The sequence below is a fragment of the Diospyros lotus genome, chromosome 15, assembly GCF_014633365.1.
Source record: "Diospyros lotus cultivar Yz01 chromosome 15, ASM1463336v1, whole genome shotgun sequence".
Lineage (NCBI taxonomy): Eukaryota > Viridiplantae > Streptophyta > Magnoliopsida > Ericales > Ebenaceae > Diospyros > Diospyros lotus.
The window spans coordinates 12,690,233-12,717,853 of record NC_068352.1 but is presented as its reverse complement, the minus strand read 5'-3'; the positions used below and the strand labels follow the sequence as shown (position 1 = coordinate 12,717,853).

Sequence of the window (27,621 nt, the reverse complement as noted above, 5' to 3'; positions counted from 1 at the left end):
GTAAATTTTCACTAAACATAATATTGCATAATAAGGTAAATTAAATGTGCACATGATGATTAATAATTGCCTTCTTGGCTTATGTATATATATATATATATTTAGGCATGGTATAATTTTTTAAATATTATATTAATTGCATATTTAAAAGTATATTACTGTGAAAAAGGGTAAGGATTGACCCTTAAATAATTCACTTTACGGAATGGATTGAAAAGTTAAAAAAAAAAAAGATGAAATTTTTTATATAAAAAAAAAAAGACTTTTGATTTTCACTTTTAGATGAAGTATTAAAGAAGTTTGGTTGATGTGAAGTTTTGAGCAGAGGGGTGATGTGCATGTTAATAGGATGGACCCTCTCCCACCTTAACCGTCCTACTCTTCCTGATTAGTTGCTGCGTGCCTTGTGTTTTGGGGCAGGCGTTCGAGGGTAAAATTGGAATTGAAGCCTGACCAAAGTTCAAAACCGCGTGTGGAAGGAAGGAAGGGCAGTAGTAATTGACAATATTTATGGGATAATTAATTTTTGGTGTTAAAAGAGAAACTAAATGCACTTTAGCATGCAGGCAGGCAGGCACCCTTCGAGCTCTCTATTGCCATGGAATTATCCCCTACAACCGTACTGGCATGTGACAATCACTTCATCTTCAATCAATAATTAAGAGATATCCGTTGATGATGAAATCATCAATCAACTTGCCCACTAAATGGATGATGAAAATCAAAAAAATTAAAGGACTAAATTGGCAATTTCTCCATAGAAAAGAAAGATAAAGAGCAGAGAGAGAGAGAGAGAGAGAGAGAGAGAAGTGTGGATATGGACGAAAGTAAGAATTTGAAAATTAATTAAGGGAATCTTTGAGATGGAAATTGAGGAGAGAAATAAATAAAATAATAAAATAATAATAATAAGAAAGGGGAAAAATAGGCAGGGAGAGTGAATTAATGCTCTAATTAAAAGGGAGGGGAGAGATATGGAGATCTTAAAGCTCAATTACAGGGAGAGATTTTAGGTAGGTGAGGCCTATCCATCCAAGAAAGGTCATTCCTCCTCTCCTCGTCGCCCTCCCTAACTTTTTAAGGCAAAATATTAATTCAAGATATTGAGAAAGACCCAGAAAATCTTTTCCTTTTCGATTTTCTTTCCCCCCCCCCCCCACCAAAATCTTTTCTTTTTCTTTTCTTGGGTTTGTTCTTTTGTTGCTGAGGTGTGGCTCTAGCGAGCTTCCTTAGCTGGCTCACTCCCCAGACGCCGATGACTATTTGTTTTTTTTTCTTTTTTCTTTTTCTTTCGGGTCATTCAATTGAATTCAAAGTTTTGTTTTGGGTTGAGAAATATATATCTTTTATTAAGAGAGAGAGAGAGAGAGAGAGAGAGAAAAGGGGATTCTGAAAAACCGGAATAAGAGGCAAAGGGACGAAGAACGTGACAGTCAATTTCCACACAGCAGTTAAGAATGACTCTTCCTTACCCTTGAGCTTCCATCCTCTTGCTCTTCTTCTTCTTCTTCTTCTTCTTCATCATCATCTTCTTCATCATCAGCAGCAGCTCTTCGATTCTTGCCCTTATCCCCCATCTCTGTGTTCTGGTGTCTGGTGTCTGGTTTTTCGTTTGGGTCTCATCTTAACAAACCCAATTGAATACGCATTCATATCTTTGGTAACTGAGTCCACTCACAGTGTGGGTAATTGACGAGGAGCTCAATTTTCTAGCTGGGTATGTGAAAACAACTCCGTTGTTGATCTCTTTGTTCCTATTTCTTTGATGCTTGTTTCTCGGTTTCTTTTGAGCTAAGAAACCCTTGCGATCTTGATCCGAGCTTGTTGGTACTTTTGATCATCCCTCTTCACTTCTCATCTGTGGTTGTTTTTAAGCTTTAGCTTTTTAATTGGCATTGTTTGTTCTTCTAGGTTCTTCTGCAATGGATCTTGACGGTGAAGAAGAAAACCAGCATCTTCTGACGGAGGAAGATGATGATCGGAAACAAGAGGCTATTTCTGGCGGTGAAGAAAAGCTGTGGATTTCGATCCAAGGTGAGGATAAGGAAGATCCAATTGGGACTCACCGGAGGAGCGATCAGGCGGTGGCGGCTAACCGGGTATGCAACGTGTGCAACAAAGCGTTCAGCTCTGGGAAAGCTCTTGGGGGTCACATGAGAGTTCATGTTCAGGCCAACAAGGACATGTCTCTCAAGAAGCTCAAACCCTTAAAGATCAAAAGGCAGCTGAATCATGGCGAAGAGCTTCTTCATCATCCCAATGCTGCTGCTGCTTCCGGCGACGATCAAACCAAGCCCACTTGTTCCATCTGCCAGAAGAATTTCCCGTCGATGAAGTCGCTGTTCGGGCACATGAGGTGCCATCCGGAGAGGGACTGGAGGGGGATTCAGCCGCCTCCCGCCGCCAAGAACAGCTCTTCCTCTTCGATATCGGACTGCGAGCCTCCCAAATTCAACGATCCTGTCGGGAGCTTCAAGTGGGTTGATTTAACTAAGTCTTTGCCGGGCTGGACAGTGACGGAGAAGAGAGGCCGGAAGTCCTTCGTAGCGGCGGAGGACGACGATGAAAAGCTCCTCGACGCCGTGAACGATCTGATGATGCTGGCACATGGGGATTCTCTCGACTCCAGCCTCACTCACCATAAGCATGTAGCTCATGAGCCTAGCAACAGCAATTCCCTCACCAACAATGAAGTCGCCGAGCTAACAATTGATGAAATTGCTAATAAGATTAAGATTGAAATGGGCAAGGGCCACGGGAAAGCTATCTTAGAAGCTGAGTCTGTTCGAGAGAAATCCTATGGATGGGATTGGGCCAAAGAAAGTGATTGCGAGAAGTTCACAGATGCTGATGTAGTTGAGGAAGATGACGATGATGAATCGGATGGAAAGATCTCCAATGGGAGCATGCCCAGTGAATTACAGGAGGAGGAGGAGGAGCTGATCATGGATAATAATAATTACAAATACGATCGTCAGGGAAGCTTGGTGATGATGAGGAAGAAGAGGAAGAGGAAGATGAAGAAGGTGAAGCTGATGGATTTGGAATCTGTAAGAGATGATCATAACAAGAAGTCGCAACCGGTGGACAGATACAAATGCAGCACTTGTAACAAGTGCTTCCCGACTCACCAAGCTTTGGGCGGCCACAGGTCCAGCCACAACAAGATCAACAAGACCTTAACAAACTCCACTGCTCCTGCTGACCAAGATGATGATGATTACCAACCCAGTGTCGACTGCTATAATGAAGAAGAAAACAAGGAGAACGAAGGTGCCGGCTGCAGCAGCAGCAGCTCAAAGCAGGTAGCTGCTGATCACCTGTGCAAGATTTGTAACAAGTCATTCCCCACAGGGCAGGCCCTTGGGGGCCATAAAAGGTGTCACTGGACTGGTGCCGCCGATCACCAAGCTCCTAATTCTACCCAATTAGCTGCTGCTAGTGCCTCCCCCGGCCGGAGAGCCCTGCCCTTCGATCTCAACGAGCTCCCGGCCATGGACTACGAAGACGGCGTCGAGTCTCATGATCACCACCCAGGTGGGTTATGAATATGCACCATCTGAGCAAACCAATAACTCTTCAATTTCTTGCTTCACAATTAGCTATGCAGCAGCAGCAGCTTCTGAAAGAAAGAGGCCATGATGAGGACCTCAAATTTTGGCAGTTCGAAGTATTGAGTAGTCCTCGCAGACAGTAGCTCATAAGTGGGAACAGTACAGTTGGGTGTCGGGAGGAACCATCTTAGGTCTTTCTTCCTTTCTATCAATGGTGGGGTCTAATTGTCTTTTTGCGCTCATTTTTTCTTTTTTTTTTTGGAAACTAATTAAGCATGAGGATCCGTAGCTAAGCTTGCCGAGGAGCAAAAAGATGTAATAGAAGTGTTTGTTCCTTTCGCAAGGTTTTGAAGATGTAAAGAAGCTGCATATAGATTGCCCTCCTTTCCCAGTAAACTGTACATGGCCTTTTGCTGTTCCATCCATATGCTTCAGTATGGTTTTAATTTTATTTTCCCTCTTAGCATTGCAGGCGTGGCAGCAGATTGAATATATGTTAATGTTGATAAATGGATGTGACTTCCAGAGGGTTTATTTCCCGACTGTTGCAGACCTTTCTTCTCCGTCATATACAGTTTTGGTATTCATTATCTCTTCATTCATACACATTTTCTTAATTTCTTTGATATCTTAATTGCGTTTGGTGGGTGCTTTAGTCATGGATTATGTCTGTGAGAGACCAAGAAATCAGAAGCAAACTGTGGTGGGCAGTGGAGGTCTAGAACAGGGATTGTCGACTGGTGCTTGGAAAAAATGGATGGATATTAGACAAGAAAAGTCAAGAAACCTCTCCGATCTCCATCACCCTCTCCTTCTCTCGTAAGCAAGAAAATTATGTTCCTCACAGACCTTTTTACACCAAAAAGTATCATAAAAATGACATCGCAGTAATCTTTTTATTATCTTCGGTCTAATCTAATTACTAACAGCAGCCATAGTTAAAAAGATTTATTTTATTAATTAAAATCCCCGAAACCCACCTCATCTAAGTTGAATATATTAAGGCCTGTGACTTGCGCATAAGGTAACATATGTTTGGCACTCTCTCTCTCTCTATATATACACACACATACTCTTAAGATATTCTTAACTTGTAGTTGTAGTCAACTTAAAGCAATATTTTAGTGAAAAGTGGAGCATGAAATTCCCCAAAAGCTAGTTGAGGTGAGAAAGGTGGGTGCATATTCCTCCTTGTGGGGTCATTGGAGAGTACTTGTGTGTGTATCAATTTGCATGAGCCAGCCAGCCAGCCAGCAGCCTCCACTGCTTACCAACACTTTTATTTGTTTGTGTGTGTGTGTATTTTTTTCATTAATTTTCTTTTTCTCTACTTGATTGGGTTTTTCTCCCATTATTAATCTTTATTTTGTTGGGTTCACACAAGATACATAGATTGGTTGGTTTTCAGGTTTCTGTCTTGTTCAAACCCCACTGATCACTTCTTGACTTATGACCAAGTCATTCCACAAGAAAAAAAAAAAACATTCAATCATAATAGAACCCATTTTGGGTTGGAACACTGTTTTTTATTTTGGAATTAAGTGGCTTAATTTTGTTAGCTAGAAGGAAACTTTTAATTTTTTGTAAGAGAATTGTGACTTTTTCAAAGCAAAGGAAGTAGTATGGTAAAGAAGTGAAGATTTTCATTAATTTTTTGGTTGTAATGAATGAGGATGGAGGAAACAAAAAGCACGAAGCCATAGACAGATTCTATTTGGGTCATAATTAGTAGGGTGATTGGACTAAGGCAGGTGTGGAAAAGGGAAAAACCCAACTGTTTTCTAGACTCATTCTCGTGACCAAGAAAATGAAAGTAACCCCATTTACCTAAGTACATACATACATATTATACTAATAATCATTTTGAGGCTTTTCCAAGCACAATCCAGCCCTCATTTTCCTTTCTTTTTTTTTTTTTTTTTTATGATTTAGGTGTTCGAATTTCTCTCGTCTAATTTTGAAAGAGATTGGTCTTTTCTCGATTCAGTCTCCGAATAAATTGAATGTGATCATAAATTTATACACTTTTAAGCAAATAGCTGGTCAGTTCTCACTAAATGAGATATTTTTATCTTCACCCAGAATTGATCTCCTATCACTTTAAAAAAGAAAATATTAAACGCTTTTTTCTTTTATTTTTATTAGTGGGAAGCTGACGACTTAGTAATTAAGATTACATGCCTGCCTTTGCTTTGCCAAGAAACCCACAAAATAACTCTCTGAAAATACTGCAATTAATAGGGCAATCTCCATCTAACTACGTACATGCCTTCTCCATATAATTGAAGATCGCCTAATTAATTATATGATGTAGTCTTTTATTATTTTGATTTTGCCATTTTGTGTCCTTCAATGTTACTTATATTTTAATTAATTTGAAAAAAAAACTTATATAATATATATATAAGTTTTGATCTGCCAAGTAACGTTATTTCATTTATATTAAATAATGTTAATGTGATAATTCAAATATTATGATTATGTGACGTTCATTTATTTAATTCTTTCAATACAATAACTTAATAGAATGAGTGTTACATCATTATATTTAAATTGCGATATCACCGCTGTTTAATATAAACTAAGTAACATTACTTAAGAGATCAAAATTTATACATATATATTTTGTACCAGTTGTCTTTGGATATACATATATATAGTCATTTAATACTACCATTCTTTAATATTTATTTCTATTTAGAATTTGAAAATACTATGCTCAAAAATAAATTTAATAAACAATTCTTATAAATTGATAAATTTTATAATAATTTTACATAAAATTAATAATAATTCATAATAGTGTTACACGGGGAGTTGTTTTAAAATCAATATCTTTATATTTTTAATAAAAATAAATATGAATTCTTATAATTAAATACATGTTGACCATTGTAATATGAATGCTTGCTATTGGTAATATAATGATATTAATTAATGATAATATTTAATTATTTGAAAGTTAAAACGTACTATTTATTTCCTACTGGGAATGGGATTGGTGTATTAATATATGGTTAAAATTCCAGGCTTCTCTGCCTGCCCGCGATGAATAATGATCCAATATTTGCGTTGCAGCCCATCTACGGCTTTGTTTTTAACGAATTTTGATAATGAAGTATTTGTACAATTGAAAAGACAAAGAGCAAAGAGAAGTTAATTTGCTGCTGCACTACTTTTAACACCCTTTCTTAATTTGAAATATGGAGCTGTCGCTTCAACTTCTCATCTCATAATTATGCTTTAGTAATATAGCATCTGCGGGTTTGTTCCCTTGTGCTGATAAATTCCAAGTAAATTTGAGCAACCAAATCTCGAATAAAATAATGATTAATTTCAATATAATTGCTTCTAACATAAAAAAGAAGAAGATTTGATTAGACTTAATACATATGCAAGCCCTCAATAATTAAGAAATATAATATTTAGTCATTAAAGTATAAGATGTCAAGGTTTAATAGCTCAACTATCAAAAATTATTGTTGTTGTCAAACTACAATAATTATATTTATTTATGAGGATCAGCTAGAGCAGAGTCTTTCATCAAAGCTGAGGGTCTGAGATATTGCTAGCGAGGTCAATTGGGTTTGAACTGGGTCAGAGTTGGAGTCTTAGAAGGCCAATACAATTGGAGCCCGAAAGGGGTCTTCGGGGCTTTTAGGAAAGCTGGCCCGGATGGGGGTTTCAGGGCGACGACGAAGGGATGCTATGAAGGGTCTTTGGGGAGATAAGCGTTCGGGGATCACAACTTTGCCTTTGATGTTTTACATTTGTGATTAATTTTGATGATGAAAAATAATATTTGGTTTTGATCCCCGAGTCATGAGTCAAGTTTATGATTTTTAACAAAAATCAATTTCAAGTGTTTTGTTAAAATAAAAATTAAAAAGATTTATGATTTTTTATATTAGATGGAGATTTGCAAAGTCAAATATTTAGTCTTAAAAGAATCTCCTAAAATGATTTTTAAATTAACTTTGAAGTCATTGGTTAACATAGAGCTAAAATTGTTCTAAGGTAAAAGACCAACTAGAATATAAATATGTTTGATGAAAATTATGAAAAATCATTTATGTCAATCTCATATTTCGAAATAAGCTTTTTATATTTTGAAATATGCATGAAAGGTTTTGGCCCAAAATTCAAATGTCTGAAAAATCCTTTAGTTCATGCATCATGTTTCGAAACTCCTTTTGATAAGGTTTCTAGACCGTCTGTGCCCAATCTCGGCCCTCTCTTCAGGCCCAATCTCGGCCCTCTCCTCAGGCCCAATCTCGGCCCTCTCTTTAGGCCCAATCTAGTCTTCCTTCTGGACCCAGCCTTGGCCCAGCGCCAGCTTGCCACGGCATCATTGCGGCTCTCACTAGATATCCGCGCAATCGTCTTAGATCTCATCCTCATTAATGGCGAGTCCCATCCACATTAATGAGGGTCCCGTCGCTACCATGCTACCACCTAAGAAACTCCCTCAGCGTTGGATACCTAATCCTATCACCTACAAACACACATCTCGTGCATGTAGGAGGACATCTCCTCCTTCTATATCAACCAGCTTTCTTCAGAGCCAATGTATGTTCTCATCTCTGACCTACTGATACACTGCCTCACTTTATTCTTTTATTTACTCGATCGTCGAAGTGCTTGCAGGTGCCAGCCGCCCCTTAAACGGACCCATCGCTAGAGCTGGCACCCTGCCTCTAATCATCCCCATTTTGGTAAGGAAATATCATCTGGCGCCCACCGTGGGGCCCGGTAAAACTTACCCGCCCCATAAGCTCACTAAAAGCCCTTCAAACCCTTCTCCCCGCGGCCATACCATGGTAAGAGCTGGAAGCACCTATACCCAAAGGTCAAACGACAACCACCACTCCCTAAACACCTGCACCTTTTTTGGCATTGACCTACCCCGGTCAGTCAGACAACCAAGGCTGTAGACACCATCGTTGGAGGCTTTACCAATGGAGCGTTGAGCTTGGCACGAAGTCAATGCCCTCATGCAGTCATGACAATAGATGACACCAAGAAGAAAACAAAAATGGCCTGACACCCTACAATTTACTTCACAAATAAAGATCATGAAGGAATGAATCTGCATCCTAACAACCCATGGAAGTTTCAGTTGTCGTTGCAAATTTTTTGATAAAAAAGGTTTTGGTAGAGCAGGGCAGCTCAGCCAACTTGTTATACCTATCTACCCTGAGAAGAATGGGCATTCCCGAACGAAAGATGAGACCCTTTAATGAAAGCCTGATCGGCTTCTCAGGAGAGCATGTAGAGGTTAGTGGTTACATAGATCTGCCAACCTCATTTGGGACGACCCCGCTGGTCAAGACCCTCACTATTTTGTACCTAGTGGTGGATTGTTGGACGTCGTACAACACGCTCTTAGGCCAACCATCTCTCAACGCTTTGGGCAAGGTAGTATCCACCCCCCATTTATCCATGAAGTTCCCGATATCTAACACCAAGGTCGGGGGCCATCCGTTCTAACCAAAAGGAAGCCCGACAATGTTACCATAACAACCTCAAAACTTGGGGTCTCGAACCTACCAAGGATGGAAAGAAGACTAATGCCCCGGGTAGCAGCCAAGCAGCGGATGTCGACAGCCCGTGTAACGCCCCGCTAATCCCAGGATCGATTTTAACGCGTTGGTTAAAAAAATTAAAAGTTGAGAGGCGTTAATTAACTCATTCACGTTTATCCCATTTCCTTATGGTATTTAAATATCTTAATTTTTTTTTTCCAGATTCAAAATAGAAGATTAAAACAAGGGTGGGATAATACGAGAATGTAGCTTGAAACCCTTAAGAGAATCACTATAGCATTGTACCTTGATTCTTCTATAACCTGGTGGTTCCAATTATTTACTCCAGTTTAATCAATAGGAAATCGATGTGCAAGGGATAATCATATGGCTGTTCACTGGGTTATAGCGTGAACCAATCAATCTTCGGTACCTTGGGTTTCAATAACACTATTTATAGATTTGAGTAAAAGTATAAGTACGAAGGATATTCCTTTAGGGATTTCCATAAAGAAAGTAATACGTACGTGGTATTGTCGTAAGTATGAACTCCAAACTTAAGAACAAAACGGTATTTAATACAAACGGTTCTATGTATATTGCCTTTCTTTGGAATGCGAATAGGAATATAAATATACCACAAGATTGGCTTAAAATCTTACCATGCTTCAAATACTTAGTATCTCCATATAAATAGTTGATTTCACAAGATATCTGAATGGAAATTGGTAATAGATTAATTATCATTTTGTAGCTTGATTACAACAACTTGATTTATTGGAATGTAAACAGGATGAAGTAAATATTAGGTAGTCATTCCCTCTTTGCCTTTGCTTGCTCCCGAGTACCTGAAACACTTATTGTACCTGGAACGTTGAATATTCCAGGGGCATCAACCCAAATTAGATAGCGATATCTAAGTGGATAACTTAGTATTGGAAAGTGCGTGCAAATGCATTATACAGTATGTCATGCAGTACGATGGTAGTGACCCCCAGGGCGTTGCAATCACCCCCGCTGGCCATCATGCAATCATAAAATCATAACCATTCCCTGACTTGGGATGGTGTGGTCCTAGACCACGTACATGATGCAACCATCTCAATGCCACTAGCTATGAATGTAGTGATGCATGTCCATGTGTATAAAAATGCGAACCAACGGTATTAAATGATGTGCAAACCACTCAAATGAAAGTACAACATGTAAGAGATGTAAGAGTTCAAAGATGAGGAGTCACCCACCAAGTTTACCTGACCCAGTACTGTTTACGAGCGTCGGTTAGGCTGTTCTGCATAAAACGTAAGATTTCATAAAACCAAAGTTAAATATTTTTATATAGGATTGTAGGGAATAAAAAAAGGAATAAGTGGTAAAAATTTCAGGTCAAGAGGGGTCCTCACGTGCCCTCACGCGCCACTAGAAGGGGTCCCACGGGCCCCCACTCTCGGCCAGCAGCGGTGCGTGTGTTACACGCGCTGTGTCTTCTCCGGCGTAGGTGCACTATAGCTAGGTTTAATCGACTTTTCTCCTTCATTTTAACTCCGATTCAACCTCCGTTTTTTCCTACACCTCCCTCTTTCTTCCCTCTACAAGATTATCAAATTAAACGAAACTTACCTCGTTGTTTTTCAGTGATTTGGGCTCAAATTCCGGCGGCGCGCAGATTTCCCAACTAAGCCCTTAACTTCTTCGTTTCTTCACCGATCTACCTCGTTCTTTTTGCAGAATCTCTCTTCATCTCTCAAGAACAGATTCCTCACCATCAATTCTCTCACACAGCCCAACTTGCCTCAACTTTTCATGATTTGTTCTTTAGTTGGGTGTAGGCTTTTATAGAATTTGTGACCAATAGGGTTGTACCACTTGGAGGGACACTTGGCCATTTGGGATTGGCCAATGGCTGATATTTTGATAATTTCGTGATTGCTCATGATTGCTTAGCTTTGGTTTTTATCGTTTTGGCCCACAGTTTCCATAAATTACACTTTTACCCCTCATAACTTTTGAAAATCTTGTTTTAGCCCTCAAAATGCTATTCTTCTCTTTCTATGGATTCTAACAATCCTCCTTACACTTTTGGGTACCATTCTTGACTTTAAAATGACCCCCAATTATTTTTGAGAAATTATGCTTTTGCTCGAAATCTTCGAAACATTCCATATTGTGCCAGAAATCTTCCTATTTCTTTTTGAATCCTGGACCCATCGTACTCTTCTTTAAAAGACACCACTCTTGTAAAAATCCTGGGTGTTACAGCCCGGATCTGCGGCACCATATTCATATGGTCGAGCTAGACCCGTGAATCGAGTTTTCAGGCCAACGACCCCAACCTATAGAGGAGCTCCACCCTGTGAGCCTGGGTCCTCGCACGGAACAAGTCGTCCGTATAGGTTCTATGTTGCCAAACGAACTGAAGGGGAGGCTTATCAGCCTACTCTGACAGAATGCCGATCTCTTCACTTGGACTCCCGCTACCATACCCGGGATAGATCCACTTTTCATCTGCCACAAACTGGCACTAGATCCAGAGGTCAGGCTGGTAGCTTAGAGGAAAAGAAGACTGGGAGAAGAAAGACGACGAGCAACCGCTGAGGAAACAACCAAACTCCTAAAGGTAGGATTCATCAGGGTGGTACCATACACAACATGGCTTGCCAACATGGTCATGGTGAAAAAGTCCCCGGGAAAGTGGAGAATGTGTGTCGACTTTACCAACCTAAATAAAGCGTGCCTGAAGGATTCATACCCGTTACCTAACATCAACCGCCTTGTAGACACGGCCTCTGGGTACAGGTACTTGAGTTTCATGGATGCCTATTCCGGTTATAATCAGATCTGGTTGCACCTCGAAGACGAGGAAAAAATAGCATTCATCACGGAGAGTGCCAACTTATGCTATCAATCATGCCATTCGGGTTAAAAAATGCAGGTGCAACATACCAGCGATTGATGAATAAGGTATTCGCCAGGCAGATCGGTCGGAACATTCAAGTTTATGTAGATGACATGGTGATCAAGACTTCAGAAGAACAAGACCACTACTCGGACCTAACTGAAATCTTCGCGTAACTTCGGCAGCACAGCATGAGGCTCAACCCTGACAAATGCGCCTTCGGGGTGCAAGTCGGTAAATTTCTAGGATTTATGCTAACTAGTGGAGGAATTGAAGCTAACCCAAACAAGAACGAAGCCATCCTCACAATGCGTAGCCCTACCAGCTTAAAGGAGGTCTAGCAGCTGATAGGCTGAATAACAGCTTTGTCCCACTTTCTTTCGAAGTTGGTCGATTGGGAAAGGCCCTTCTTCCAATGTCTAAAAAAGTCAGCAAAATTCCAGTGGATAGAGGAATGTAAAACTGCTTTTCAGGAACTAAAAGCCTTCTTAGCAGTCCCCCCATCCTTTCAAGATCAGAGCCTAGGGATGAATTCTCACTCTACTTCTCCATCATCGCTAATGCTCTCAGTGCAGTGCTAGTCGGAGAAGAGGGAAAAAATAGGGGCCAGTATACTTCATCATCATAACTTTTCAAGGAGCTGAACTGCGATACCAAAAGATCAAAAAGTTGGCGCTAACGCTGGTGACGGCTGCCCGAAAACTCAGGCCATACTTCCAAAGCCACCAGATCACGGTCCAGACTGATCAATGTAACGACCCGCTCCCACTTACGGACGCTATCGATAAATAATCGACCGGATTACTCACCCGACGAACCACAACTGAAGGGTTGGACTATGTTTCAACAGGAAACGCCTTAGGTGGGAACTAGGCTTCGCCTTTCCCTTTGCTTCACTCAGGAATCGATCCCAATTCAAACAAGAAAAACTCAGCGGACCAAGACCTGAAACCAGAGTGAGCTTCACCTTTCTTCAGCTCACCTCAAAGCAAGCCAGAGGTGACCCAGGCACAAAGCTAGCATAACAAACACTTCGCTGAGTATTGGGGATTTATAAGAACATACCTCGCTGATCTTTACTCGGTCTGAAACTCGGCTTCTCCAACTAAGCCATAAACAACGAATAATCTCACAATCATTTATCACACCATGATGATTACAACAATTAAATACATTTAACGCTCAACAACACATACATTTACTCACAAGGGTATACATACATAACACCACATGGCTACGTACAAGAGATAATAAAATACACAACTCGGGCAACACAGCTAGTTGCCACAACAGCCTCCCGGCGCCATCCCTGCTTGCATCTGAACTTGCAACATCTACACATAAAGTAAAACCTCATGAGTCATAAAGACTCAGTAAGGGTGAAATGCATGCAAATATGAATATAACCATGTTTATGTATGCTAATGCATGCAAATGAGGCTAGGCCATCTCATCCTCACAACCCTCCAAGGTTTAAGGCATTAACCTATCAGCCCTCACAACACTAGTCCTCCTTATGGCCATAGGTCCACTAGATCTCACATCACGCGAGTGTTAACCACTACATGCAAATGCAACATAAAAACATTATCAGACACATTTACTAACTTACAAGGCCACCTCCACATGGGGCCATCCCTTACTTGGCTCGAACCTCATCTCTGCCTCGGCATGAACGTCAGCCCGAACCTCAAGTTCCTCTAAGATCACTGCTTTCCTGGTCGAACCTAGAGGCAAACACACACAAACCCAACTCTATTAACATCTGGCATTAAACCAATGCCCTCAACTTTGCCACACATCGCAAAACTCACTCAACAACAACTTCCAATCACCCCCATCGAGGGTTCAATCCAACCAAAACAACACAATTCATTATCTCACATAATGAAATTACTTTGAAAATAATTAAATTAATTACCTCATCCAATTTAGAAGGAAAAATCAGCCAATCGCCCATGCCGACGTTGCCTCATCGACTGCCATCTCATGCCCAAAATCGCATTCTCGAGCTTCCAATATGCTCCACAAGTCTCGAAATAATTTCCAGAACTTTTCTGGAATTTTTCTCCTATTTTTCCCATTTTTTCAGATTTCTTTTAATTTTCTTTTTCTATATATTTTTTTCTTTTTATTTTCTTCCTCTCCATTTCTTCTTCTTCTTCGCAGCTTCTTCTTCTCTCCTCCATGCGCGCACAGTGCCTGGACCAGCACCTCCAACCGCCCGCTGCTTGGCTCGAATGCTCGTTGCCGCTAGCAGCACCGCCTTCGGCTGCCTCCGACTGCATCGACCATCCTTGCTGGCTGCCTCCGTCGCAGCAACACACGGTTGGCAGCTCCCTTGCGCGCTGCAACCCGCGTCCGCCATGGCCGACCTTGGGAGCTTGCTGTTCGGCACCCCAGGTCGCCTTCGACCTAGCCAGCAGCTACATCGGCCCCTACGGAGCTCACCGACTACCTCCATAGCCACCGCCAGCCTCCTCACGGCCATTTCAGCTCTGCCTAGCGAGCTGCTTGTGCTGCCATGGCTGCCTTCGTTGAGCCGCCGCAACCAGCCATTCATAACTGGCCTCCGACGCTACTTCCGGCCACCACCGACCAGCCACGATCTCTCCTCTCTTCGAGCAAGCTCTCGGCCTCACTCTCTCGGCTTCAGCTCTCCCGAGCATTCTCTCTGTTTCTCTGACTTGGCCATTAAATGACAGCTATGGCAGTTGCCGCCTTGAGCTCTCCCTCTCTCGCCATTTTTCTCTTGGACAGCTCCCTCTCGTTCTCATCTCCTTCTCTCAATCTCTCTCACTCGGCTCTCGCTTTCTACTCTCTCTCTGGTTTGCTTCCTCTCGGCCATTTTAAAATGGCAAAGGCATACACAAGGAAGCTTCCTCACGCCTATATATATATATATGTACTAATTACATATTTAATCCACTAATTTTCCCATAATTCCACTTAAAGAATATAATAATTACACTTAGGCATTTTCTATAATTGCTCTTGGACCCTCCCAAGAGTTTAAATTATACCACAAAGCTACACCAAATCTCGATTTATCAAAAATTAATAACTAACTGCTACTCGGGAATACTAACCTTGTCCCTGCGCTTGCACGGGACCTTTATTCGACCCAAAAACACTTAAGGGTTGCCTTACTCAGGAAATCGAACCTCCCCTAGGGTCCCTTCAGCTTCTTGGAGGTCCCCTTCGACTATTTGGTATTGGCACCCACTCAAGCTTATACATAATTTATTCCAAAAATTATTCCCGATCAGACTACTTTCAGCGTCATTATCCTCATCTCGAGACGCTCACCAATCCCTTGCCCTCTTCACTGGACATCCAAGTCCCGGGGCACTCCCTACCGCCAATTCGACAAATTTCATTAATTAATTTCTCGAAATTGATCCTTGGGCTTCCCGGACCACCCGAGGTCCGTTCAAAATAATCAAAAATTATTTATTTTTCAATACCATGTAATACCGGGTATTACATTCCTTTCCCCTTAAAGAATTTCGTCCTCGAAATTCGCTTTACCATACTTTCCTGCCCAAGGCAATCACATTCTTAGGCTACTCTCCGAATCCCCTGCTTGAGAATCTCGTAGTTGAACCATTTCTCAGCCTTTACCTCAGGCTATAGCCACCTCAAGGCTTCGCCTAGGCTTTTGGTCCTCCACATCTCGAGGACATTTACCAACCGAATACCACCTTGGCCTCCAGCCAAATTGCACCACTGGTCGCTGGTCATACTTATTGCAACGATATCCATCTTCTGATGGATTTTCTCTGCCTTGAAGCATAGTTTTGCTATTCACTTCCCATTTTCCCATCAATTGAACAAACTCTCACTAATATTGCACCACTGATCAATCTACCATGATTTTACGCCGATCACACACGACAACGTTTCGCACTGCTAATCACATATGGCCACGATTTTACGCTGGTCCAACCAGCAACGTCTTAGTACTGATCATCAGCCGCAATGTCTCTTTTAGTGCCCACAATACACTCTGACACCCATTCCATCATGGCATATTGCCATTAATCACACGCATGCAAAGATTGAGTCGATCCTCATGGCAACCTCTCATTATCGATCAACTAACCTTGCTATCACTACATGGGAAGCATCCATTTGGCCCACCCAGCCAACATAGACCATTTCATACATGGTTTACTACCTTAACCAGCCGACCCTCATTTATCAATACGATTATGCAAAATCGACATACCCAACACCATGCCAGGTTATTCTCATTTCAACCATACGTGCATTACCCGAGTCCACCTCGAGCTTGGCGATGCACGTACCATTAAAATCTCACCTTGAGCTTAACCATGCTCGGGCCACAACCTTCTCCCAACCAGGAGTTCTTTTCGCGTAAGCACACAGACTACTCTGGCCTTCCTTTCTGGCCGATATTACACACTAGTAGGGGTCCCATACCCATACTATGGAACTTTTCACTGAGCAACCCCTTTCAATTTCTCACCTCATTTCAGCTTTCACAATCTTGTCCCATGCTGGGCCTTACCTTGGCTGTTTAACCCTACCATGAGTTAGGATCCTACCATTGTGCTTAAAGCCGTAAAACCATTAATCGACTCTCGTCATCACCCACGGTGCGTGGCACAAGTGATCGGCTCTTTACCATCTGCACAATCACTTATTGCATCGCACCTATAGGATGACTCATGCCTTTGGTCCTTCACCATACAAGCTAACATGGTCACACCCCCACTCTTGTAGTGGTCTTCTAGCCAAATTCACTCACCCAGCTTCAATGTCATTGGGACCTTACACATTCCACCACTTCTTGACAGAGCCTTATATTCTAGAGGCACAAAACCTTTTCAGCCACCCTAAATCAGGTTCATTCTCAATCCGCAATAGACACCTGATTTAAACCATGCATAATGGTTCCCCTTGTCCTCCTCGGCAAGGACAATACCAAGACAACAATGAATTTTTGCCCCACGGTCGTTGCATCTCAAATTTCATCGGCACCAGCTGTAACATCCCGTTCGAGTGATAGGAAGGACCAGAACAACTTATCCTGATGGGCCTACATGAACTTCCCAGGGGGGTCACCCATCCCTGGATTACCCTAGGTCAAGCACGCTTAACTTGGGAGTTCTTTGCCAACATTCAGCCCAAAAGGTATCCAACTGGTGTTGTTTCCTTTCTTACACTATCCTCGATATATACTAACTTCTCTGGGCTCTCAGGGTATTACATTCTCCCCCCCTTAAGCACATGACGTCCCCGTCATGCGACCTTACAACCGGTCCCAGATCTCTCCCCCCTTGCATGGCCGATGTGGGATTCGCCTAAGGTGCCTACACGCACCCCCCATAGGGGCCTACGCCCCCCTCGGGACTTAGCCTCCTCGCTGAGGTTTGCCCCACCATCGCGCTCAGAGGCTCGGGGGTCGGTTCTGATACCATTTGTAACATCCCGTTCGAGCGATAGGAAGGACCGGAACAACTTATCCTGATGGGCCTACACGAACTTCCCAGGGGGGTCACCCATCCCTGGATTACCCTAAGTCAAGCACGCTTAACTTGGGAGTTCTTTGCCAACATTCAGCCCAAAAGGTATCCAGCTGGTGTTATTTCCTTTCTTACACTATCCTCGATATATACTAACTTCTCTGGGCTCTCGGGGTATTACACCAGCCTTTATGGCCATTCATACTCGGCTTCGAGGTCCTACCATGCACAATGGTTACCTTTGACCTTCTTGACAACATCTTTTCCCTGATAACAACGATGACACCACCATATCATCTCAAAAGACTCGCTGCTCCTTGAATTTCATTGGTCATCGCAACCAGCACGACCCCACTCTTAGGCCGCCTTCCTCATATCACTTTGCTATGCTCATAGCGGCTAGCTAATTCCCTAAGAGATTCTGGCTTCTCCCGAATTTCTTAAAATTTTTGCTTCAATCCGCGAACATCATCCGGTGAGCGATCACATTGGCTCTAAAGCTATAACAGCTCCACTAGCCGATTTCCTTTCACAACCATTGACCTTAGATACGAGGTTAAATCTCATCAATTGCCCACACTCTAAGGCATCCATCTAACTATATCACTCACAGCTATCAGGTGATTTCATCACCTAAACACCATTTCTGGGAACCAATCTCATCCCATAAACTTTTCCTTTGAGCTCCCGACACCCGACGGTGACATCTCAAATTCGCCCTCAACTTTCGACTAACCAACCCGATTAGCTTTAGCCGGATCGCCCGGCTCATAACCAACACAACCTTCCTCCAGGTACTGCACTTACATTATCGACTATGACTTCGATTTAAACTCCACCCACTAAAAATCACCCCTACCACTCCTATGGAACTCACACTTCCACTCAATGCCATAGGACTCATCTTCTTACTCAAGCACTTGCTATCATGCTGGCTTTTCTCGAGATGATCTCTCCCGATAGAGTTATAGTGCCTTAGGAAGTCCATCTGGTGTTGTTGCCCTATGCCCAACTTTCATTGGGAGAACCTCTCAAGTTTTACCCAAGACACGTTTCAACACTACCATTTATAACTCTCACTATGGAGTAACACTTCTTCAAGCGGCACGATTCTGCCTTAGCCAACCATCTTTTATTACCTTGGATCTCTTTCTCAACATTCACCTAGTCTAACCACCAGGACTCACTAAACTTTCATATTAAAGGCATGCACAGAAATTAACAAGGCTTTATATCACAGTCCTCGAGCCTCACGCTCCCATTATTACCATTAGGTGCTACCACCTGGCAACTGATCATGTGTCATCAACTGGAAACCCCTCCAGTACCCCATGAGGATACTTCCTCATTTTCGCATTAACACTTCAGGACTAACACTAGATTGTGCAATTGCAAGTCGTCATGGATTTCGAACCGTGCCTTACCACTTGTTCAACCTGCCACAACTCACATCACAGGATTAGAGATCCTTAGAATTGAAACTTTTGCACGCTTCAATAACCCCATCTCACGGTTGGCTTCTAGCTCATAAGTCTCACCTTCCACGGCACTTACCTAACATTCTCGAGTCATTTACCGACTCCACCAATTGACCCATCTTCTTGCATCACTGCAAGGTCACACAAGGTCCATCATCTCAATTTACCCGATCAACTTCGATCAAATTAACCATAGCTGCATCAGCATCCTTTAGCAAGGAGCATCACCTCACATCTTGTTATCACACCACAAGATATTACCCACTTCGATTCACAAACCTTCTGCTACCATGACAACAAAGGCACTCCTATACACTGGCCCAACACAGAGGGCTGCAGTCCCTCCTGTAAACTAACCGTCTATATCCAGTGATCCTTAGCATTAGACCCGTCAATGATAGGCATCAATGATTAGTGATCAATTTTGTAAAATTTTTGTTATAATTTCACCCTTATTTTGATCTTAAAATGGTTTAAATTGAATATTATCATGCATTTTGTGATTTTTTGCATGTTTAAAAATATTAATATAAAAATATATATAAAATATAAAAAAATAAATATAATATATATAATAATATAAAAATATGGAAAGCCCAGGCCCAAGCCCAACACAAGGAAGGCCCAAGCCCAAGCCCAACACAAGGAAGGTCCAAGCCCAAGCCCAAAACAAGGAAGGCCCAGCTCAAAACAAGGAAGGCCCAAGCCCAACACAAGGAAGGCCCAAGCCCAAAAATATGAAAAGCCCAAGTCCCACAAATTGATGACATCATTGCTTACATCATGGGTTGGAATGACATCATCGCTTACATCATGTATTAGATGTTTTACTTATCTTTGTATTTTTAAATTAGTTATTTTGTTTTTCTTTAGATATTTTGTATTATTAAATTATATAATTGAGTGGTCTCTATTGCATCTTTTACCCTATAAATAGAGCACTTGGGATGCATTTGTAACCATTCAATTTTCCTATAATGAAAGTATAGTTGTGTTCTTGAGATTTCTCTCTCAAATTTTTCACTTTAGTTTCAATATAGTTTCGTTCTTAGAATTTCTCTCTTAAATCTTCAACCTTTGTTTCCATATAGTTGTATTATGTTATTCATATTGTCTTTTTATTATATACCGCCTATATGGTCGGTTGAATATTGTCTTTAAATATTGTCTTTCCATTATATACCGCCTTTATGGTCGGTTAAAAAATAGTCTTTCAATTACTATCTTTCCATTATATACCGCCTATATGGTCGGTTAAAAAATAGTCTTTCAATTACTGTCTTTTCATTCCCGTCATTTAAATTCTTGCCAATTTATTTTCAAATGAAGATGAGTAGCTAAATCCAATCTTGGGTTAAGGCAAGGACAGCGTCCAACGCCAATGATTCCCAAAGAAAGCTGCGCTTCAATTATGTAATATTAATCTGATTTAATTTGAGCAGTGTGCGTATAGTGTATCTTTGAGTTTGGATTGGAGCATAAGCCTAACTTAGAGTTTCCATGCCACGTATGGAGATTGCTAGACCTGGAAATGTTTTCATACCCATGCCCAAATGATTAATCCGCACCTATAAATTCTGTCTGTGGGATATAATTCAATTTATGATAATTGCTTAACTTAGAATTTCCATGCCATGTATGGAGATTGCTTAAACAAGAATTATCATTATCTTGAACTAAAATTACTGACAGATCTGAAAAACTTAATTCAGATGAATATTATTGATCTTTTCTATTAAGTTGGGAATTAATTGGTTTTGACACTGAAATTGTCTTGACCCAAGCTACTTAAATTCATTGTTAATTTAGTTTTAATCCTTTCCTTTAGATTATCTTAATCACCTCTTAAAATCAAATATTCAATGATTTCTGTTTTCATCCAAAATAATCTCCCTGTGAACCGACTCGGACTCACCGAATTATAAATTTAAAATTGTACTACACGCACACTAGCGAGTATAATCTCCTTATACCTGCTTTAACAAGAGGATTAATGTTTGATAAATTTGGTTGTTGTTTTGATAAATAAATGTGCAGGGTAGCGTAGCAGTCAGTTTTTGGCGCCGTTGCCGGGGAGATTAATTGGTAACTTAGTGTGTTATTGTTGTTGTTTTACTACTTTAAAAAAAAAAACAAAAAAAAAAACAAAATCAAAAGTAAATATTTTAAAGATAAGAAAAAAATCTGTATACTTAAAAAAATTGTTAGGTAACTTTTAGTTACTAAACAGTGTATGAGACTTAGATCAGGTAGAGTGCTAAAACAAGAAGTCCATTCACAATCTCTAATGTCTCAACAAAATGATAACATGTTGCTCAAGGGGGTGATCATGCTGATCAAGATCCCTTGGGAGCTGAAATGCTTCGACCTCTCAGGGACTATTTGCACCCTCCGAGGCAAACTACTCCCTCTTGCATTGTACTTCCAATTAACCATCATAGATTCAACTTTAAACCAGGTACCATTCAGATGTTACCTACTTTTCACGGTATGGATTCGGAAAATCCGTACACTCACATGAGAGAATTTGAAGAGGTCTGCGGCACTTGTGTCGATCAGAATGTCAATGAGGATACTGTGAGGCTAAAATTGTTCCCATTTTCATTAAAGGACAAAGCTAAAATGTGGTTGAACACATTAGAGTCGAGATCAATAGGAACATGGAGAGAAATGCAAACTAAATTTTTAAAGAAATACTTCCCAGCTAATAGGACAGCATCCCTTCAAAGACAAATGATGAACTTTGCTTGTAAACCCACCGAGTCATTTGCTCAAGCCTGGGATCGTTTCAAAGATCTACTTCTTACTTGCCCACATCATGCTTTTGAGCAGTGGCGGGTGGTTAGTTTTTTTCATGATGCCTTGACCCCCAACCTTAAGATGTTAGTGTCAACCATGTGCAATGGTGAATTTTACGAGAAGACACCCGAAGAAGCTTTTCATTTTTTCGACACTTTAGCTGAGAATACTAGGAATTGGGAGGTAAGTCCATTGTCTTTGGAAGACTCAAGAGAGCATGTCAGTCCACAGCCTCGAGGAAAATTTCAAATAAGTGAAAGTGATAACATCAATGCCCGGTCAACAGCATTAACAAAGAAGATGGAAGAATTAGAGTTAAAAAAAACCAAGGCCGTCCATGAAGTGGAAGTCCTTTGCGTGGTCTGTGAGACGAATGGCCATATGACAGAAGATTGTCCTACCATTCCTACTTTTAAAGAGGTCCTATATGGCCAAGCGTCTGGAGCACAACCACGTCACACAGAGGGTAGGCCTTATCAGAATCAGAGTGGGAACTACTCAGGGTACAATCCTAATTCCAATACATATCACCCCAACTCCCGTAATCACCCTAATTTTTCATGGAGAAATGATTCTGCTGCCCAACCCCATGCACCATTCCCCTCACAGCCACAGTCTTACCAACCAAACCAAGGATCATCTAGTGCATATCAACCTCCTCATAGGAGATCTCTAGAGGACACCCTACAACAATTCATGCAAGGTCAAATAGGAACTAATACCCAAGTAGCCAAGTTTCAAGAACAAACAAATAGGGCTCTAGAAGACATGAGAAGTCAGCTAACTAAGTTGACTCAGACCTTGAGTGTTAGAGAACCAGGGAAGTTTCCCTCACAACCAAGTCCGAACCCTGTAGGTTAAGCCCATAGGGCCGAAGGGTCATCTAGTGAGAATCATGAACAAGTCCAGTCTTTCACTGTCCTTAGGAGTGGGAAAGTAATTGAGTAACCTGAGGACCCTAGGACAGTGTGGCCTACCACTTGTAAAAAAGACCAAGGGAATGATGAAATGAATGATAAGGAAGTGAATGAAGGAAGTAAAGAGGGTAAGAAGAAAGTCGAGAAGGAAGAAAGAGAGCAAGAGAGAAAGCAAAAGGAAAAAGGGAAGAGTATTGAAGAGAGAACCAAATTTGAACCTCGACCACCCTTTCCTAAAAAATTAGCCCAATCAAAAAGAGATAAAACAAATGCAGACATATACGAAGTATTCAAACAGGTAAGGATAAACATTCCTTTATTGGATGCAATTAAGCAAACACTTTCGTATGCTAAGTTTTTGAAGGATCTCTGTACAGTCAAAAGAAAAATCAATGTGCAGGAAAAAGCATTCTTGATGGAACAAGTAAGTGCTATCCTTCAATTCAAGACCCCTCCAAAGTACAAGGACCCAGGATGTCCTACCATTACTTGCATAATTGGAAGCCAAAAAGTCGACCAAGCACTTCTTGACCTAGGGGCTAGTGTCAATCTGTTGCCTTTCAGTGTCTATCAGCAGTTAGGGTTGGGAGAACTCAAGCCCACTAGGGTCACTCTTCAATTGGCTGACCGATCAGTAAAAGTTCCTCACGGGATTGTGGAGGATGTCCTAATCCAAGTGGACAAATTCTATTTCCCAGTGGACTTTATTGTCTTAGATACCCAGCCCCACCAGGGTCCTCAGTTACCTATTCCCGTTATCCTAGGGAGACCATTCCTTGCTACTTCGAATGCAATCATCAATTGTAGGAATGGGATCATGAAACTATCATTTGGGAATATGACGGTGGAGATGAATGTTTTCAAGGTAGCTAAGCAACCAAATGACGAAATGGAATTGGAGGAAGTTGATTTAGTCCAGACCTTAAGTGAAGAATACTTTGAGAAGGCTCTTTATGAGCAGGTTATTTATAAATTAGAGAAGCAAACTTCGAAAGGGATAGAGCCTGACGTTGAGTCAGCCAGGGTGATCACACAACTGATGCCTGGCCCAGAGCCATTGAAATTACCTGGGAATGAAACCCCACCATCTTTGGTCCGCCCACCCCAACTTGAGAGAAAACCATTGTCGAATCACCTTAAGTATGCATTTTTAGGTGAAAGGTAGTCTTTGCCAGTAGTGATTTCATCAAGCCTAGAATTGCATCAAGAGGAAGCATTACTAGATCTCCTCAGAATGCACAAAAAAGCTATAGGATGGTCCATCTCTGACCTACATGGCATTAGCTGTTAGTGTAGGTGCTCTAGACCCAATAACGTTTTGGGCATGTTGTACACTGACAATTGTAATCATGTTATTATTTGAATAAGGAGTTGTTCAAATTCACAAGAAGTCATTCTATTAGTTTCTTGTTATTATTGTAATAACCGAATGAAACTAGATAGAAGTCCATATGATGTATACTGTGATTAATCTATAAAGATGTGAGATGATGCATCACAGTTTCTAGACATCATTAAACGTCCCAAGTCGTAGCAATGTTAAGAATGGACATTGACAATTGTGGTAAGACTTGTATGTGCTATGTTTTTGCTATGTGATAGCAATGGGGGTCTCACACCCATAGGCACGGGGATGCCTAGACAAGTACATAGGTGACCAATGTTGGAGAACGTGTCACTGGACATGACTCGCCATGAGAATCCATTTTGGTTATATGTTGATGGAGTTCTCATACGAGATGGGTGTAACTAATCCTTGGACCTGAGGTTGTCACGGTCATCTCATAAGTAGACCGATATGCTTTGACATCGTTTCGATGGGCCTAGATAAAGGCTGCACGTGGGCGATCGTTGGGCATATCGTGAGGCTTATGGAGATGGGTGCATAACTAAGATGGGACTCGTCTATCCCTTGATAGAGGATGATGTATCTAAGGCGCCTTCGGTGGATATTCACTTTAAATCCATAGCCATGGTAAAAGTGATCAATAAGGAGTTATTGATTTACTTTCTATTAAGTGAAGATATCCAGAAGACCGAAGAAAACTCATGTGATCATTATCAAGCAACACATCGCCATACTTGAGATCACATAAGATACATTGACGAGAGGATTGAATTACACGGTAACCATGCTCGTGAAAGGTTATTTGCGGATTATGAATCCTTCTGAATAATTGGGTAGGCATGATGCCTTGCTAGAGGCCAATCTTGTCTTATGTGTTCGTACCGACACATTGCCAACATATTCGGGAGCCTAATGAGTCATACGCAATAGGCATGGTCCCTGGCTTAAACCAGGAAAGCGGACGTATGGTTAAGTGGGACACTTCGGCAAGAAGTTGTGCCGTCGTAGGTTCTCACGGGAAAAGAACAAACAGACGTAATGACGTCGATATGACGAGGGGTCGTCATAAAGGAAAAGGTTTCCTAAAATAACAATTGATTAAATTAGAAAGTAGTTTCTAACTTAATGATTAAATTAGAAAAGAAGTTTCTAATTTAATAATTTGGGCTTAATTTAATACTTGGGCTAAATAAAGTATTTGGGCCAAATATTAAATAATAAATATTATATTTGGGCTAAATTAGATTTGGGCCAAATATTAAATATTAAATATTTGGGCTTAAATTAGATTTGGGCCAAATATTTTATAAATGGATTTGGGCCACTTTAATCTCTAGTTGGACTAGGATTAATGGGCTAGCCCAATCTATGTCCATTAGGGTTTGGGAAACCCAAGGAGGTTGCCTCCCTATATATAGCCCTTTATGGGATGCCTAAATTAAGCCACTTTTATTTTGTTGGTTTTCAAGAGTTGAAAATCGATTCTTTTACCGTCCATACACAAGCCGCGCAAAGGAGAAGGAGCTAGCACTCCTATTCTGCTCTCCTTGCCAACAGACGCGTGCCGCGTATCACAAGTTAGAGGCCGGACGCTTCGACGGCTCGAATCCGCGAACGACTCGATAATCTAAAGGTTAGATTTGTTTATTTGTTTGTGAATGATATAATTTCGATGTTGATCCAATCGTCGGGATCGGGGTAAGGTTTAAAATTTTGAACTACGCTGCTTGCCCCGTAGCGATCTTGCTTTACTTTCAGTGGTATCAGAGCCATCGTCAAAATATTTCAATTCCTTACGTGCGGATTCGGTTATGTTATTATTTGTGAAGTAATTAAATAATTTTTGCGTTCGTATTTTTGGATTGCAAAACGTTTTTGGGTGAAGGGCAAAAGATCGTGTATGACACGAAAAAGAGCGAAACAGGGTTCGAGGTGCATACGGATGCATCGGGGCGTTGAAAGACGCGGCCAAGCGGGGCCTGCGCGCGCTGGACACGGCCTGGGTGTTCTCAGGGCCCGGCCAGGCGCGGCTCTGCGCGCTGGGGCACCGCCGCGCGCGTGCAGGCGGCCCCAGCCGCAAGCGGCCCGCGCGCGCGCATTGCGCGGCCGGGCGTGGGCGCGACCCGCGGGTTCGACCCACGAGCAGCGCGCGGCCCGCCGGTGCGACCCGCGACCCGCGCGCGGGCGTGGCCGACCCGCGCGACCCTAGTGGGCCGCGCTCGCCCCCCCAGTGGCCCCTGCCGCGCGGTCGGGCATGCTAGGCGCGACCCAAGCGCGCCCAGCACGCGCCCAGCACGCGCCCAGCGCGCCCAGCCGTGGCCCATGCGCGGCCAGGCGCGCCCCATGGGCCTTGCGGCCTGGCAGCATGTTCAACATGCTGCCCAGCCGCCTCCCAGCCCCTCCTGCTCCCTCGGGCTTCGGTTTGACCCTTCCCGAGGGTCCCCGTGAAGCACCCAAGTTGACCCTTCGGTGGCCCAGTGCGTTCCGTTCTCTTTGGTGGGGCTTGGCCAAATTATTTGGCTATTTTTATTATTTTTATCCGATCCATGAGTGTATGACACTTATGGGCTGTGATTAAAATTGGGTCAGGGCTGTTAATTGAATTATTTATTAATTATTGGGCTGCTAGTGTATGTTTAACATACATTGGTTGATCCAAGGCCTGTTGAGCCTTGTTAGTTAGACTAATGGATGGAGCCCAAGCCCAACACAATTAAAACAATTTTGTTTTTCCAAAATTATACAAATTTTCAATTTATTGAAAGCATTTCATTAAGTTTGAAATAGATGCGATAATTAATTAACATAATTATGAATGAATCAATCGGATTGATTGCATGGGTGTATGGTATGGATCGAGTCAACCATTTATTTTATGTTGGGAATGAATGCTTGTAAATTTGGTTTTTGAAATAGGGCCTGCGTGTCCTACCTCTCTTATACTCTGATGTACATTCTCTTCTCATCTCACTCCCCCCGAATGTAACTCGGGGTTTCTCATTCTATGTAATGTATGTAGAATAGAATTAAGTAGTGATAGTTGTAGTTTGTATGAAGAGAAAGAGATGGAGCTAAATTGAAGACAAGATTCGAAGACCAACAAAGGCTTGAAGAATGTGCTTGTGAAGCAAGATGTGATTCTTTACCTAGATTTGACCCGCTAGCTTCCCTTCTATGGCTCGAGGGGACTAGCCGTAGTTATCCATACCATACACTGGTTTGAGTCGTTTATTATGCATTATTAATTTGATTAATTGCATGTGATGAGACCTAAATAAATAAATAATAAATCCCTCATTAATATTAAGCCAACTTGCCTTCCATCATTATGAAGCATTAGGTTTCTAGCTGGCACTTGATTTGTTGAGTCACTCAAGGTCATGTGTCACCTATGATTCCTATGCTTCATGGGCCATGAGATGTCCCTGAATGATGGGTTCGACTTAACTAGAAAGGTGGGGTTTGTTGAGTCACTCAAGGCCTTACTGAGTATAGAGGCAAAGATTGGGAGTCACATAAGATGTGCTTGACAAGGAGTTGTCAACCCGATGAATCTAGGAGTTGCATGGAGATGCAATTGGTAGCAAGTACCTACCTAATCAATCCTAGCAC

At 41.8% G+C, this 27,621-nt stretch overlaps 2 protein-coding genes across 2 annotated transcripts; both read left to right on the top strand.

The window, feature by feature from the left end:
* The first annotated feature begins 1,349 nt into the window (after positions 1 to 1,349).
* On the top strand, positions 1,350 to 4,064 carry LOC127792304 (uncharacterized). Its single transcript, XM_052322757.1, has 2 exons — positions 1,350 to 1,717; positions 1,912 to 4,064. Exon 2 carries the CDS (start codon positions 1,923 to 1,925, stop codon positions 3,546 to 3,548), a length of 1,626 nt encoding a protein of 541 aa, XP_052178717.1. The 5' UTR covers positions 1,350 to 1,717; positions 1,912 to 1,922; the 3' UTR covers positions 3,549 to 4,064.
* A 17,371-nt stretch (positions 4,065 to 21,435) lies between these two features.
* LOC127791578 (uncharacterized) lies at positions 21,436 to 23,826 on the top strand. The gene is made up of 2 exons (XM_052321559.1): positions 21,436 to 22,596; positions 22,960 to 23,826. Exons 1-2 carry the CDS (start codon positions 21,436 to 21,438, stop codon positions 23,824 to 23,826), a joined length of 2,028 nt encoding a protein of 675 aa, XP_052177519.1.
* The last annotated feature ends 3,795 nt before the right edge of the window (positions 23,827 to 27,621 follow it).

Coding starts and splice junctions, on each gene's coding strand:
- LOC127791578 (XM_052321559.1), top strand. CDS start 21,436: ATGGATTCGGAAAATCCGTACACTCACATGAGAGAATTTGAAGAGGTC. Junction 22,597..22,959: donor CACAACCAAGTCCGAACCCT/GTAGGTTAAGCC, acceptor GTATTCAAACAG/GTAAGGATAAACATTCCTTT.
- LOC127792304 (XM_052322757.1), top strand. CDS start 1,923: ATGGATCTTGACGGTGAAGAAGAAAACCAGCATCTTCTGACGGAGGAA.